This window comes from Gymnoscopelus braueri (genome assembly GCF_963280865.1).
Source record: "Gymnoscopelus braueri genome assembly, chromosome: 2".
Lineage (NCBI taxonomy): Eukaryota > Metazoa > Chordata > Actinopteri > Myctophiformes > Myctophidae > Gymnoscopelus > Gymnoscopelus braueri.
The window spans coordinates 1,464,893-1,482,291 of record NC_137604.1 but is presented as its reverse complement, the minus strand read 5'-3'; the positions used below and the strand labels follow the sequence as shown (position 1 = coordinate 1,482,291).

The 17,399-nt window shown below is 45.2% G+C and overlaps 1 protein-coding gene across 2 annotated transcripts in view; it reads right to left on the bottom strand.

Annotated features, from left to right (window-relative positions):
- Positions 1-17,399, bottom strand: part of kif16ba (kinesin family member 16Ba) — an 83,751-nt gene that overhangs the window by 7,547 nt on the left and 58,805 nt on the right. Inside the window, exons 25-29 of one of the 2 annotated variants that reach the window (XM_080418715.1) lie at positions 13,166-13,282; positions 12,179-12,284; positions 11,039-11,086; positions 9,073-9,123; positions 2,664-2,795 (exon numbers count right to left, since the gene is read on the bottom strand). In XM_080418715.1, the coding sequence (XP_080274841.1) occupies positions 2,664-2,795; positions 9,073-9,123; positions 11,039-11,086; positions 12,179-12,284; positions 13,166-13,282 (454 nt within the window). The remainder of the gene's footprint in view (positions 1-2,663; positions 2,796-9,072; positions 9,124-11,038; positions 11,087-12,178; positions 12,285-13,165; positions 13,283-17,399) is intronic. The other variant, XM_080418716.1, reaches the window with a different exon arrangement.

Sequence of the window (17,399 nt, the reverse complement as noted above, 5' to 3'; positions counted from 1 at the left end):
AGCACTCACCTCTCCTTGTACCTCACTTCCTAGCACTCACCTCTCCTTGTATCACTTCTTGTACCTCACCTCCTAGCACTCACCTCTCCTTGTATCACTAATTGTACCTCACCCCCTAGCACTCACCTCTCCTTGTACCTCACTTCCTAGCACTCACCTCTCCTTGTACCTCACTTCCTAGCACTCACCTCTCCTTGTATCACTAATTGTACCTCACCCCCTAGCACTCACCTCTCCTTGTACCTCACCTCCTAGCACTCACCTCTCCTTGTATCACTAATTGTACCTCACCTCCTAGCACTCACCTCTCCTTGTACCTCACTTCCTAGCACTCACCTCTCCTTGTATCACTAATTGTACCTCACCCCCTAGCACTCACCTCTCCTTGTACCTCACTTCCTAGCACTCACCTCTCCTTGTACCTCACCTCTCCTTGTATCACTAATTGTACCTCAGCCCCTAGCACTCACCTCTCCTTGTACCTCACCTCCTAGCACTCACCTCTCCTTGTACCTCACCCCTAGCACTCACCTCTCCTTGTACCTCACTTCCTAGCACTCACCTCTCCTTGTATCACTAATTGTACCTCACCTCCTAGCACTCACCTCTCCTTGTACTTCACTTCCTAGCACTCACCTCTCCTTGTATCACTAATTGTACCTCACCCCCTAGCACTCACCTCTCCTTGTACCTCACTTCCTAGCACTCACCTCTCCTTGTACCTCACTTCCTAGCACTCACCTCTCCTTCTACCTCACCTCCTAGCACTCACCTCTCCTTGTATCACTAATTGTACCTCACCCCCTACCACTCACCTCTCCTTGCACCTCACTTCCTAGCACTCACCTCTCCTTGTATCACTAATTGTACCTCACCCCCTAGCACTCACCTCTCCTTGTACCTCACCTCCTAGCACTCACCTCTCCTTGTATCACTAATTGTACCTCACCCCCTAGCACTCACCTCTCCTTGTACCTCACCCCCTAGCACTCACCTCTCCTTGTACCTCACTTCCTAGCACTCACCTCTCCTTGTATCACTAATTGTACCTCACCTCCTAGCACTCACCTCTCCTTGTACTTCACTTCCTAGCACTCACCTCTCCTTGTATCACTAATTGTACCTCACCCCCTAGCACTCACCTCTCCTTGTACCTCACTTCCTAGCACTCACCTCTCCTTGTACCTCACTTCCTAGCACTCACCTCTCCTTCTACCTCACCTCCTAGCACTCACCTCTCCTTGTATCACTAATTGTACCTCACCTCCTAGCACTCACCTCTCCTTGTACTTCACTTCCTAGCACTCACCTCTCCTTGTATCACTAATTGTACCTCACCCCCTAGCACTCACCTCTCCTTGTACCTCACTTCCTAGCACTCACCTCTCCTTGTACCTCACTTCCTAGCACTCACCTCTCCTTGTACCTCACTTCCTAGCACTCACCTCTCCTTGTACCTCACCCCCTAGCACTCACCTCTCCTTGTACCTCACTTCCTAGCACTCACCTCTCCTTGTATCACTAATTGTACCTCACCTCCTAGCACTCACCTCTCCTTGTACCTCACTTCCTAGCACTCACCTCTCCTTGTACCTCACCTCCTAGCACTCACCTCTCCTTGTACCTCACCTGCTAGCACTCACCTCTCCTTGTATCACTAATTGTACCTCACCCCCTAGCACTCACCTCTCCTTGTACACTTCCTAGCACTCACCTCTCCTTGTACCTCACCTCCTAGCACTCACCTCTCCTTGTACCTCACCTCCTAGCACTCACCTCTCCTTGTATCAGTAATTGTACCTCATCCCCTAGCACTCACCTCTCCTTGTACCTCACCTCCTAGCACTCACCTCTCCTTGTATCACTAATTGTACCTCACCTCCTAGCACTCACCTCTCCTTGTATCACTAATTGTACCTCACCTCCTAGCACTCACCTCTCCTTGTGTCACTAATTGTACCTCACCCCCTAGCACTCACCTCTCCTTGTACCTCACCTCCTAGCACTCACCTCTCCTTGTATCACTAATTGTACCTCACCCCCTAGCACTCACCTCTCCTTGTATCACTAATTGTACCTCACCTCCTAGCACTCACCTCTCCTTGTATCACTAATTGTACCTCACCCCCTAGCACTCACCTCTCCTTGTACCTCACCTCCTAGCACTCACCTCTCCTTGTATCACTAATTCTACCTCACCTCCTAGCACTCACCTCTCCTTGTATGACTCCTGGTCACCTATCTTAGATACTAAGCAGATGATTGTGTATGTAGATGATGTTTACATATACTAAGCAGATGATTGCGTATGCAGATGATGTTTACATATACTAAGCAGATGATTGTGTATGTAGATGATGTTTACATATATTAAGTAGATGATTGTGTATGTAGATGATGTTTACATATACTAAGTAGATGATTGTGTATGCAGATGATGTTTACATATACTAAGCAGATGATTGTGTATGTAGATGATGTTTACATATACTAAGCAGATGATTGTGTATGTAGATGATGTTTACATATACTAAGCAGATTATTTTGTATGTAGATGATGTTTACATATACTAAGCAGATGATTGTGTATGTAGATGATGTTTACATATACTAAGCAGATGATCCATTAACATGTCAGAGAAATGCCTTCATCACTGACTCACCTTCACTTCAAACTCAAAGTGTTGGTCTGACCTCTGACCTCGCAGGACATAACGAGGGATGCTGATCCTAACGGTGTCCGTCACACCGTCTCCACCAGGGGTCCCCAGAGGGACAGAGACCAGACGCTGCTGCTGAGACCAGGACACACAGACAGACAGACAGACAGACAGACAGACAGACACATATGGAGAGACCAGGACAGGACAGTGAGTGACAGACAGAGACAGACAGAGGGAGGGAGGGAGGGAGGGACGGACAGACAGACAGACAGACAGACAGACAGACAGACAGACAGACAGACAGACAGAGGGATGGACAGACAGACAGAGACAGATGGATAGAGGGGGACACAGGACAGACAGATGGATAGAGGGATAGAGGGGGACACAGGACAGACAGAGGGACAAATACAAGCTTACATTCAATTAATCACCATTAATTAATCCCAAGAATCCCATTTTTAAACACATTCTCTGCCATTGACGGAGACCTCAGTCACATCAAAATAATAATCATGTTTTTTTTTTTAATGACGCTAGAGGGCGCTCTTTGCCAACCTCTGAATGATCCCATGACTGCGAGAGAAGGTTAGAACAAGAAATGACGTCATCCCCCAAAAAATGTCCCTCCATCCACTCCCATGTTATGAGGTTTAGAAAAATCACACCCAGTGTGAAGGGAGTCGGTGCCTTTGAATTAGTGTAACCTGGTTGCATCCTTGTGTTGCAACCAGCTGCAGACGAGACCCTCCCCCCCGTCCCCCCCTCCCCCCCACACAGACGAGACCCTCCCCCCTGTCCCCCCCTCCCCCCCACACAGACGAGACCCTCCCCCCCGCCCCCCTACACAGCCTTTGTTCACATCGTGGCCTCTGTGGCTCCTCCGTGGATCGTTAAAATAAGGTAAAAAAACACTGGCAGTAGCGGATGAATTAATTAATTAATTAATACCACCTGGCAGAGAATGTGTTTAATATAATATAAAGTGATTGAGATTGATTTGTTAGGATTGACTCACAGACAAAACGCGTGTTTAATACAAAGCACCATCTTTATTCATCAAACAGTACAAATCATAACATTCTTTCTTTAATTAAATATATTGATACTTCCCTGGTAATTATGTCACATTGCTAGAATAATAAATCACATTCATCAATACAATACAATATGATATTAAATCACTTCTTCCAATAAAGTGCAATTGTGCTTGGAGAATCAACATTAACCCTTTCCCTTCCATTCAGAACCATTGTGACAAATTATTTAACACATGAAACACAGTAAAACATCTTAAAACGTCTTGATTCTTCATAACGTGGAACGTCACTAAATCATCATCACAATCTGTGGTTCTCAAAGTGTGGTCCGGGGACCCTCAGGGGTCCTTCAGGGGGTTCCAGGGGGTCCCCGGCAAAATGAGGAACAACCACAATAACCCTATTGTTGAAACATTTTTCTAATTTGAAACATTTTGAAACAATTTTACATTTTTTTTTAATTGCTAACCCCCCCAAATTTGAAACATTTTGAAAAAATATTGGAAAAATTGTCAAACCTTTTGGAAATGTTGAACTTTTTGGAAATGTTGAACTTTTTGGAAATGTTGAACTTTTTTCATCTGTGTGTCATTTTTAGATTTCTTTGGCCTATTCAAAAATAGCAGATCTACAAGCTCATAGCGCGGCATCGAGTGCCACGCTATGAGCATGTAGATCAGATTTTTTTTAGATCGTGGAAATTTGTGCAAATCTTGCAATATGTATTTTTTAAAGCGAACATTTGTAAAATATTTAGTTCCAGGGACCCCCCAGGGACCCCCCAGAAGCAAATATTTGAGATACAAATGTCCGCTTAAAAAAAAAAAAATTGCACAAATCTTCATGATTTTTCATGAAAAATAGCAGATCTACAAGCTCATAGCGCGGCACTCATGAGCTTGTAGATCTGCTATTTTTGAATAGCCCAAAGAAATGTAAAATGGAAGAGCTGCTGGTTTAAATAACAGCAGAAACACATCTCCAATAGTTACATCTAAACGTTTTATTTATCATGATGTCAGAGGAGAGGTTCATGATGTCATAGGAGAGGTTCATGATGTCATAGGAGAGGTTCATGATGTCATAGGAGAGGTTCCATAGGCTAGCAAATCGGTCTCCAACCTTTTCAGCCCAAGGACCCCCTAGCTGAAAGAGAGATGAAGCAGGGACCCCCCTCCACTACACTACATACTGTATAAAATGGTATTTTCATAGATTTCATAGACCAACGCCAAAGCTCTTTGCCAAAAATAGCCGATCTACAAGCTCACAACGCCTCGCAGCTAAAACTATTCAATCACACAAAGATTTGGTGGTAACTCTGAGGACCCCCCCGTTGAAGACCCCTGGAGCTAGCAGTTTGACTTCCACACATCAGACTTGACTTCCACACATCTTACAGGAGAAACACACCATCCTTTGAGAAAAACAACAACAACGTCATTACGGTGACCAGAGAACCTGAAGAAGAAGATGGAGATCATTCTGAGAACAAAGGGGGCATCAATCCCTGGGCTCTTTGACCAGAAGGTGAACCAGCAGCACAGCTTCAGGGGTGCAGCCGAAAGTCAGCTTCCAGCAGTCACCGTGGTCCGAGACCGAGGAGACGTCGGCGGCAGAACTTCTCCTGACGGGCGGACGGCTGGTTCCGGGACGTCCTCCTCTGTGAGCTCCTCCTCTGTGAGCTCCTCCTCTGTGAGCTCCTCCTCTGTGAGCTCCTCCTCTGAACACCATGTCCACCAGCAGGCAGCGCTCGCTCTGTCTGACCAGGAGGCACCGGATGTCCGAACGCCGGCGGAGCTCCACGTCCTGGAACTGGGGCTGAGCGGGGACCAGGCTGGACCCCCTGGGGGCCGGGTGGAACACCCCGTTCTCCTGGAGGAGGACCACGTGGGTGTCGGTGAGGAGGAACTGGCGGACGGCGGCGGAGGAGTCGGGGCGGTTCTTCTCCGCCTTGACGCTGGTGTAGAGCAGAGGACGGATGTCGGCCAGGGAAGGTCTGCCGCCCCGCCCCGCCCGGCCGTCGTGGTCCATGTTCCCGTGGACCATGTACAGCAGGTCAGCCAGGACCCTCCTGAAGCGGGAGGTGAGCCGGACGCCGCTGTCCAGGACCAGGTCTGGGATGTTGGTGGTCCAGTCCAGAGAGAGGCTCATGAGGTCTCCGTGGAGCAACGGGTGCGTCCCGGTCCCACCGACCCCGACGTCCTGGTCAGGAACCAGAGCCTTCAGTAAGGATCCACACAGCTCCTGCGTGAGCTCTTTGCTGTGGGTGAAGACGGCCAAGATGTTGTCCGCGGTGCGGCCGATGAGGCGAACGTGTTGTCCCGCTAAGCTCACTTGGACTTCTTGGATGTTTGAGAGGCAGAAATGGTGAAAAACGGCGAGGTTTTGCTTGCTGCTGCTGCTGCTGGCTGAGTCTGTTGCAGCACAGATCGCGTACAAGTCCTTTTCCAGCAAGACCAAGCATCCAGGATGAGGCGCAGGCTGCTGACAATTAGCCACTTTGAGCCAGTAGATGCTCCTGGTCTCGCTGGACTGGATCTGGGGCACCAGCGTCTCCAACAGCTGGAGCATCTCTGGGGGCGAGGAGGACTGCGTGTCTGACAGGGCTCTGGGGAACTTCACGAGCCGCTGACTAAAGATTTCAGTGTCGAGGTGTTTGCAGGACGACACGGATCCCACGGGCCCGTCGGAGGTGTTTGCAGAACTGAAGAGGCCGTCCTGGGACATATCGACGAATTCAACGTTCTCCTCTTCAACGCTAGAGTCCGGTAACGGTCGAGGTTGTTGCATCGGTCGAACGACTGGAAACTCTCTCGCCATCACTGTCAGGTACTGAGACAAGACGACCTTCATTTCACCAACTCCGACTTTTCTAATGACCTCGCGGGTGTTTTCCAGCCGTACGCTCGCATCCTTGTACACATCCGACAGCTTTCCGGCCACGTATCCGAGAACATAGCTATGACTGTCCTCCAGGTGTTTCCTGAGCGTACTGGTCACGGAACTGACTTGCTCTTCTTTCTTTTGACCCTTTGGCGATTCCATTGAGGTCGGGTTGAGAGCGTGACCTTTGGCCGAGCTCTGACTGTCGGAGACGTTCACCGGTTTCATCTTCCCGGGGTCATCTTGGTGTTTCTCAGAGGAGAGATGAGAGGAGATGTTCAACAGCAACCTCTTCTCATCATCCGTGGACAGGCATTCCACCTCGTTATCATGACCGGGGACGTCCAACTGTCTTCCACCACCGGTGACGTTCACATGGAGCTGGGCGCGGTACTTGGGGGCAGAGGATGAAACGCCCAGGTCTTCACGTCCAGGCTGGAGGAGTAGTTCACCCTTCACATCTTCATGGGTCTGCATGGGTCCCGCCTTCACCTTCACATCTTCATGGGTCTGCATGGGTCCCGCCTTCACCTTCACATCTTCATGGGTCTGCATGGGTCCCACCTTCACCTTCACATCTTCATGGGTCTGCATGGGTCCCACCTTCACCTTCACATCTTCATGGGTCTGCATGGGTCCCGCCTTTCGCCACCCGTTCTTCTCGGCGTCTCTGTAAATCAATCCTTCTTTCTCAAACGAGACGCGCGGCGTCGTTTCTAGGCCGTCTAATGCTCCACGTGGCTCATGGAGGCCGTTCCTCTCTGCTTCATCTGAAGCCGTCCTGTGGCCGCTGTTGTTGTTGTCGTCGTCATTGTTGCTCTGACGGCCGCTGGTCTGGACGGCGGCGGGGGGGGGGAAGACACGGCGGGACCACGACATGGAGTCTCTCTGTGTGCACAAGGGAGGGGGCGGGGCAGGGGGGCGGGGCATTCCATGACTACAGCTTCAAGCAAAGAGACGAAGGCTCTTTGGACTATGGGTCCATAATCCACCCCCAACAGAACCGTGATCCTCCATCACCAGGTGTAGAAATTAATGATTTTTTAATTGATAGCCGATGCACACAGATTCAACACATGCAAATTAGTATTCCAACGAACGAGCAATCAAGTTCTTTTCAAAACTTAACACAGAACATGTACGTATAGGCAGGCAGTGGTTAGAAATAATGCTTAGTGTTTGTTTTAACCGTTTTTTAAAAAGCCTGTAGATACTTAGTTGACCGGGGTTCCCCAGGGCTCTATACTCGGTCCACTCCTTTCTTCCCTCTACACCACATCTCTTCGCCGATGATAGCCGATCCACAAGGTCACCATGTGCTGCGTTGCGACACATTGTGAGCTTGTAGATTCGTGTTTTTGCGGGCTATAGTTAAAACAAACACTAACATTTAGCTGCAATCACAATCTGACAGTTCATCGTTTTTCTCTTTCCACCTGACAATGATTTAGACAGACAACACACCTCCTCTCTGTCTGTTATGTGAATGATTTAGACAGGCAACACACCTCCTCTCTGTCTGTTATGTGAATGATTTAAGCAGACAACACACCTCCTCTCTGTCTGTTATGTGAATGATTTAAACAGACAACACACCTCCTCTCTGTCTGTTATGTGAATGATTTAGACAGACAACACACCTCCTCTCTGTCTGTTATGTGAATGATTTAAACAGACAACACACCTCCTCTCTGTCTGTTATGTGAATGATTTAAACAGACAACACACCTCCTCTCTGTCTGTTATGTGAATGATTTAAACAGACAACACACCTCCTCTCTGTCTGTTATGTGAATGATTTAAACAGACAACACACCTCCTCTCTGTCTGTTATGAGAATGATTTAGACGACAACACACCTCCTCTCTTTCTGTTAGCATGAGTAATACAATAAAAACAGAACAAAGAACAGATACATTTCAAAGGACAAACATTTAGGGTTGCACAGTCCTTACATCTAGTGTTAGATTCACACTTTCAGGCCCATTACTTATACATTATTAACCAAAATAAAACAGGTTAGGATAGATTTGAAATGTACTGTTTATTATCTCGGCAATACACCAGCACGTCCGTCCATGGATTAGTATTTATCTGTGAAGTGGACACGCACTTTAAGAGCTGTAGGCACTGGTTATTTTGTTAACGTTTGTGGCCATATGTACTGTATGTGCATTCATGCATTCGCACACAAAAGGGCTGATTTCTCACATTCAAACTGGCAACCCTGAACATTCAAAAGTGTGTGTGAGTTCATAGTGCAATCCAACGCATGTCATTTAAGATTAAGCTTCTTGATTACAGTGAGATGAAGTGACCAGGGCAAAACAAACCTACCTCATATTTATATATATATATATATAGTGTTGTATATATATATATAGTGACCAGGGCAAAACAAACCTACCTCATATTTATATATATATATATATATATATAGTGTTATATATATATATATAGTGACCAGGGCAAAACAAACCTACCTCATATTTCAGTTTTCGTGAATTCACTTGGTTCTGGGGTTTGTCATCATCCTGAAATTAATCAAATCGAATAGTGGCTTCAATATTCAATTAAAACCAAACAAAAACATTTAGAGACAAAAATAGTGGTTTATTATTTTCTAATCCAAACCAACAAACCAGAAGAAAAAAAAAAGAATCTTTCAGCATAATTAAACAGCCAGGTGAATAAAAAAGCAAAACAAAAAAAAGACAAAGGAATAATTTAATTTAATCTTTTTGTGTTAATCAAACTCCATTAAATGATTAATATTTCCTTTATGTAATGTTTCTGCTAAACGTTAAACATGTTGAGTACAGTATAAATGTCTTGTAATGTAGTTTATTGGTTGAATAACATGTTCAATAACATTGTGAGCTTGTAGATCTGATATTTTCAAAGGATTTTCATACACTTGGAAACATGTGAAATGGGATGTTGTGCATAATGAGTAGTTTTACTTTTAGTACTTAAGTATTTTTTGACGCCAATACTTTTGTACTTTTACTCAAGTACATTTTGAATATCTGACTTTTACTTGTAACAGAGTATTTCTACATTGCGGCATTGATACTTTTTCCACCACTGGCTGGACGGACGGCGGCACATGGCATAAAGTAATGGAATACTTTCATTACCGTGAGCCAGGAAATGAGCTTTTTGTGTTTCGTTGTGACTTTTGGGTCAATGTATTCATTAATATGTTAAGTAGCCGTGGGGTTTAATCATCCTGTCTGGTTTGTTTCTCAACAATGACCGCCGCGCCGTCAATGATCCCTTCCATAAACGTCTCTGTTGTGTCCAAAATAGTTACTTTCCAGTTTTCAAAATTAAAAAAATAGCAAAAGTAGCAGATCTACAAGCTCTTAACACATTGTGTGCCAGAGGTTTATTAAAATAGGGTACATCTAGTGCCTGCATATCTTCCATCCACTTACGTTGATATGTTTCGTGCTGTAGAAGCCCCGACGTGGAAGTGCATGTAAACAAAGCGTGTGTGAGAGACGGCGGAGGGTCCCGACTAACGCCTGGAACAATAATATTTCTAACGCGATCCTCCATTGCAGAGTGATCGCCGATAGAAAACGTCTCACTTCCACCACGTTAAAAAGAAACGGAGATATTAAGCTTTTAGTCAAGGAGTTAACATTGGAAAGGCCGACCGGAAGGATTTTTGACATGGATCCACATCCGGCCTCTCCTTCTCAGAGATTCCTTGGATGATCCCAAAGTTTCGCTCCACGTGGGCCCCACGTATAAAAAAAGAATGGGCCAAAAACGGTCCGGACCGTTTATGTTTCTTTTTTTTCACACAGAACCAGGAGATAATAACGTGATCCAAAGATGTACTGCTCCATTCACTTCCTGGTTAAAGTATTTGGGAAATTTGGGTTTATTACTTTTTTGGGTGTTTTTGTTACATTAATTTGGTTAATTCTGTACTGTAGTTTGTCTTTCAAAAAAAATAATTATAGTTTTTTTTTTTTTTCATTGGTGCATTTTTGCCCCCCCCCCCCCCCCGACAGGACAAAGGCATTTGCCTACATTGCCTGTGCTTAAAAACGCCCCCCCCCCCCCCCTTTTTTGTATAGATTTTTAATTTTTCATGCTTTTTTTTGTACATAGTGGTATTTTTTCCACTGTATATTATGTTGATTTGAACTGTTTGGTTGCTACTATATATGTCTATGAAATTAATTCAAGGACCCCAACGGAAACAAGTCCACAAGGACTTTTTTGGTCGGACCTTTTAGACAAAAGTATTATAAATGTAACTGTGTTGTTTTACATTCTTTTGCCTAATAAAATTGCCTAATTTCAATCAATCAATCAATGTAGTATGATCAAGAAGGGCGTTAATTTCCGTAAAGAAAAACAAAACACAAACCGTTGTTTGATGGAGAGAAGAGGTTTGGATAAAGAACAATAATGAATGGTTGGTTTTACCTCGTCTGTCAGTCTGACGGAGCTGCAGTCACTGGCTTCCTCTTCCTCCTGAGAAAACACAGAGGAAGAAGAGAAGAATGAATGAAACAACATGATGTTTTAAAGGTTAAACAGAATACCCAGTTTCATCATGCATTAACTCTTTGCCTGCCACAGCCCCATTATGAACCTCTCACTCCGCTATAGACGAATCCACAGACGCACTGCCTGTAGCTGCCTGTAGGCGGCCATTGCTGCGGTGTCGCGTCCGCGGAGCGTTGACACCGCAGCAATGGCTGCGCGCAGGGCAGCGCTCCGTGGATTCGTGTATACTCCTCCGAGATGAGGTTCCACTGCGAGGTCTACCGGAATCGGTGGAACGGCCGCAAAGGGTCCGTGGATTACCTTTGTAGCCGAACCGGGAGCAGTACTGGCACCTGACCTAGGTTTTTTTTCCGGGTTGAATGTGAAACATGGCCAACAGGCTGACTAAATAAGAGATTGCCAGTTCCCATCTGACGTTGTGCGGGAGTCCAGACTCCTCCAGATCCTACTGAATAACTGCCAGCTTCACGTCAAGGACCACCCAAAATTATATGTATTTAGCCGTGGACCCTATATGTAGTTCCAGGGACCCCCAGAAGTTACAAATGTTCACTTTAAAAAATATATATTCAAAGATTTGGACACATTTTCATGATTTTTTACAAAAATAGCAGATCTATTGTAATTCTTACCCTCATAGACTCAGAGGACAGGGACATAGGGTAATTCTTACCCTCATAGACTCAGAGGACAGGGACATGAGGACAGGGACATAGGGTAATTATTACCCTCATAGACTCAGAGGACAGGGACATAGGGTAATTATTACCCTCATAGACTCAGAGGACAGGGACATAGGGTAATTATTACCCTCATAGACTCAGAGGACAGGGACATAGGGTAATTATTACCCTCATAGACTCAGAGGACAGAGACATAGGGTAATTCTTACCCTCATAGACTCAGAGGACAGAGACATAGGGTAATTCTTACCCTCATAGACTCAGAGGACAGGGACATAGGGTAATTCTTACCCTCATAGACTCAGAGGACAGGGAGATAGGGTAATTCTTACCCTCATAGACTCAGAGGACAGAGACATAGGGTAATTCTTACCCTCATAGACTCAGAGGACAGGGACAGCTCCATGTTTCCGCCTCCGTTCAGCAAGTTCAACCTCCGTAACCTCCTCTGCACCTCCTCTTCAATGTACGCATTTATCCTGTTAAACACATTATAAATGATATGTTATAAACCTCCTCTTCAATGTATGCATTTATCCTGTTAAACACATCAAAGATATGTTATGATAACAAGTAAGACGCGCGAACGCTGGAAGCGAACGCAGCTCGAAAATATTGTGTATTTACGGACTTGAAATCCCTGTTATTTCACCGTGATGGGGAGAGAACATTGACATCGTTTGTGTGTGTGTGTGTGTGTGTGTGTGTTTTGCAGGCTGTTGTGCATTTTAATCAGAGCATTGTCTACATTCCTGCACTCTGGCGCACTCTGGCGGCTGCACACAGGCAGTGCACGCACACAGAGACACAGAGACACAGACACACACACAACCCGAGCACGGTTTCATAGTAAGCTGCACTTGGGCGAAGCCGCGCCTCCTTCCGCGTTCGCAATAAAGTGTATTTATATAGCACCTTTCATGACATAAATGCAGCTCAAAGTGCTTTACAGGATGAATAAATAAACCTTATTAACACATTCACTGCCAGGGGTTTTTCTAAAACAGGCAGCAGCCTCTGCCGGCATCGTAGTCACAGAATATTTATCTCCAGTATGATGGATCCCCTGATGGTTGCTAATCACTGAGGGTTTCACTGTGCTTCTGTGGAAAAAAAAACGGGGAAAAAAAACGCGACTTCCCATTCACTTGTTATAGGCCGTTGAAAATATCATGTCTCCCCAAAAACACATCACAGCAACACAGGATCCGAGATACAGAATATTTCCCAAATACTTTAACCAGGAAGTGAATGGAGCAGAACATCTATGGATCACGTTATCTCCTGGTTCTGATTTTTCAAAATACGTTTTAAAATATCTTTGAGAGGCTATGTGTTAATAACAATAATAATGATGTACCTGTCATCAGCCAGAGGTAGGACGGGGTCATCGTGGTTGGTGACACTCTGTATGGTTCTGCTCTGACCTTCGACCTCACTGAGGCTCTGACGGAGCTGACGGAGTTCACGCTCCACCCTGTACACACACACACACACACACACACACACACACACACACACACACACAAACAGACACGCACGCACGCGCACGCACACGCGCACACACGCACACACGCACATACAGACACACACACACACGCACACGCAGACACACAGACACACACGCAGACACATAGACACGCAGACACACACACAAACGCAGACACACAGACGCGTGCGCACATGCACAGACACACCTAGAGTCAGTTCTAATAATACACCACATGACTATTATCAACACAACACACTGTATGTGTCTCAGTGAATGTGAAACAATGTGGTGGGAACAGGCTCTATGCACAGCAGCCATATTGGAAAGAAACTGGGCCTCTTCCTTACTTCCTTCACAGGTGTTACCACTTACACTAATGAAGGCTCTGTTCTATTTAGTGTAACACAGTGGTTCTAATGAAGGCTCTGTTCCATTTAGTGTAGCACAGTGGTTCTAATGAAGGCTCTGTTCTATTTAGTGTAGCACAGTGGTTCTAATGAAGGCTCTGTTCTATTTAGTGTAACACAGCGGTTCTAATGAAGGCTCTGTTCCATTTAGTGTAGCACAATGGTTCTAATGAAGGCTCTGTTCCATTTAGTGTAGCACAATGGTTCTAATGAAGGCTCTGTTCCATTTAGTGTAACACAGTGGTTCTAATGAAGGCTCTGTTCCATTTAGTGTAGCACAGTGGTTCTAATGAAGGCTCTGTTCCATTTAGTGTAACACAGTGGTTCTAATGAAGGCTCTGTTCCATTTAGTGTAGCACAGTGGTTCTAATTGAAGGCTCTGTTCCATTTAGTGTAACACAGTGGTTCTAATGAAGGCTCTGTTCCATTTAGTGTAACACAGTGGTTCTAATGAAGGCTCTGTTCCATTTAGTGTAACACAGTGGTTCTAATGAAGGCTCTGTTCCATTTAGTGTAACACAGTGGTTCTAATGAAGGCTCTGTTCCATTTAGTGTAGCACAGTGGTTCTAATGAAGGCTCTGTTCCATTTAGTGTAGCACAGTGGTTCTAATGAAGGCTCTGTTCCATTTAGTGTAACACAGTGGTTCTAATGAAGGCTCTGTTCCTTTTAGTGTAACACAGTGGTTCTAATGAAGGCTCTGTTCCATTTAGTGTAACACAGTGGTTCTAATGAAGGCTCTGTTCCATTTAGTGTAACACAGTGGTTCTAATGAAGGCTCTGTTCCATTTAGTGTAGCACAGTGGTTCTAATGAAGGCTCTGTTCCATTTAGTGTAACACAGTGGTTCTAATGAAGGCTCTGTTCCATTTAGTGTAACACAGTGGTTCTAATGAAGGCTCTGTTCCATTTAGTGTAACACAGTGGTTCTAATGAAGGCTCTGTTCCATTTAGTGTAACACAGTGGTTCTAATGAAGGCTCTGTTCCTTTTAGTGTAACACAGTGGTTCTAATGAAGGCTCTGTTCCTTTTAGTGTAACACAGTGGTTCTAATGAAGGCTCTGTTCCATTTAGTGTAACACAGTGGTTCTAATGAAGGCTCTGTTCTATTTAGTGTAGCACAGCGGTTCTAATGAAGGCTCTGTTCCATTTAGTGTAGCACAGAGGTTCTAATGAAGGCTCTGTTCCATTTAGTGTAACACAGTGGTTCTAATGAAGGCTCTGTTCCATTTAGTGTAACACAGTGGTTCTAATGAAGGCTCTGTTCTATTTAGTGTAACACAGTGGTTCTAATGAAGGCTCTGTTCCATTTAGTGTAGCACAGTGGTTCTAATGAAGGCTCTGTTCCATTTAGTGTAGCACAGTGGTTCTAATGAAGGCTCTGTTCCATTTAGTGTAGCACAGTGGTTCTAATGAAGGCTCTGTTCCATTTAGTGTAGCACAATGGTTCTAATGAAGGCTCTGTTCCATTTAGTGTAACACAGTGGTTCTAATGAAGGCTCTGTACCATTTAGTGTAACACAGAGGTTCTAATGAAGGCTCTGTTCCATTTAGTGTAACACAGTGGTTCTAATGAAGGCTCTGTTCCATTTAGTGTAACACAGTGGTTCTAATGAAGGCTCTGTTCTATTTAGTGTAACACAGTGGTTCTAATGAAGGCTCTGTTCCATTTAGTGTAACACAGTGGTTCTAATGAAGGCTCTGTTCCATTTAGTGTAACACAGTGGTTCTAATGAAGGCTCTGTTCTATTTAGTGTAGCACAGTGGTTCTAATGAAGGCTCTGTTCCATTTAGTGCAACACAGTGGTTCTAATGAAGGCTCTGTTCCATTTAGTGTAACACAGTGGTTATAATGAAGGCTCTGTTCCATTTAGTGTAACACAGTGGTTCTAATGAAGGCTCTGTTCCATTTAGTGTAGCACAGTGGTTCTAATGAAGGCTCTGTTCCATTTAGTGTAACACAGTGGTTCTAATGAAGGCTCTGTTCCATTTAGTGTAACACAGTGGTTCTAATGAAGGCTCTGTTCCATTTAGTGTAACACAGTGGTTCTAATGAAGGCTCTGTTCCATTTAGTGTAACACAGTGGTTCTAATGAAGGCTCTGTTCCATTTAGTGTAGCACAGTGGTTCTAATGAAGGCTCTGTTCCATTTAGTGTAACACAGTGGTTCTAATGAAGGCTCTGTTCCATTTAGTGTAACACAGTGGTTCTAATGAAGGCTCTGTTCCATTTAGTGTAGCACAGTGGCTCTGAAACCTTTTAACCCATTAAAGGGGAAGACCACTCATTTTCAACATTGAACTATGTCTTTAATACACCTTAGAGCTGTTGTGTGGAAATAAGAAAAAAGCCCCCCCCCCCCCCCTCTATGTTGCCTAGAACTGGAGGTCATGTGATCAGTGACATACGCAGGGTGTACTTTTGGCTGAGGGGGTGGAGCCAAAAGTAGCCCCTAGCGGACGCTGATTGGTCAACCCCCACCCCCCCGTTCGGTGTAAACTCGAATCTCTCAGCGATCCCAGATGGACCACACTTTGAGACATGCACGTGCACACATAGACATCAAAGGGGGCTTGAGCCCCCTTTGATGTCTTTTTATGTCTGTCGGTAAAAAGTGCCCTCGCCAAACCATGGATGCAGAATTTATAATGGTGAAAAAACAACAAATGCCCTTTCTCCATGCTGTACTCAAAGGCACTGAGGCAGAATTCAAGAGAATTGCCCCCGTCTTACTCTCCTGAACTGGAATGCAGCCTTTAATGTTAAGTTTGTAAAGTAAGAATGCCCTCTAGTCTCCTCTGTCTGTAAACTGTAGAAATCCCTGAGCATCCGTTGGCCCGCACCTGCAGACAGTAAAGTTTACTTAATTGAGCCCCATGCCGTGCAGTGCGTGCTCAGAATTATAGCCGATTTACACGCCCACAACGCGTCGCAACGCGAGGCGTTGTGAGCTTGTAGATCGGCTATTTTTGGTGCGCGATACCGCCCGCCAAACGAAGTATACATACACAATTGAAACCTAGCTGAGCGCACGGCACAACAACGCACATCTTCAATGAACACGGACCAATTTGAGACAGAGTATTACTTGTCAAGCAGGAGCCTGCTGCCAAGTCTCACCCTTTAAGAGTGAGAGTCACGCAATGTAACCTCTTCACACGCCTCACGCCTCACACGCCATTTCACACGCTTTTTCCCCTCTCACAGCAAAAAAGAAACAAAAACGGAACGCTCGTCCTAAAACACACTGCCCCATTTTTTTAGCGGACCGTGGCCGCCGGATTAGACCTGCTGGGGCGAGCGTGTTTTAGGACGACCATTCCATTCCATTTGGAGAGGTCATTAGGACGTTCCATTTGGAGAGGTCATTAGGACGTTCCATTTGGAGAGGTCATTAGGACGTTCCATTTGGAGAGGTCATTAGGACGTTCCATTTGGAGAGGTGCGCTGCGCGATGGGATGGACTGGAGAGAAGGACCCGCCGAGTTTTCCTTTTTGCTTGATATTGTTTGATTGCGAAACAAATCATGACTGATACACATGAAAGAAGACCCTTCACAGCTAATAGAGAATTTTAAATTTTAAGAATCTGTTCAGAATTGAATGAGTACGGCTATAGTTAAATGTGAACTCTTTCTGCTATAAATATGCATCCATGCGTTCTGTGCGCCCGTCGGCTGCTACGTTTCCTTTTTGC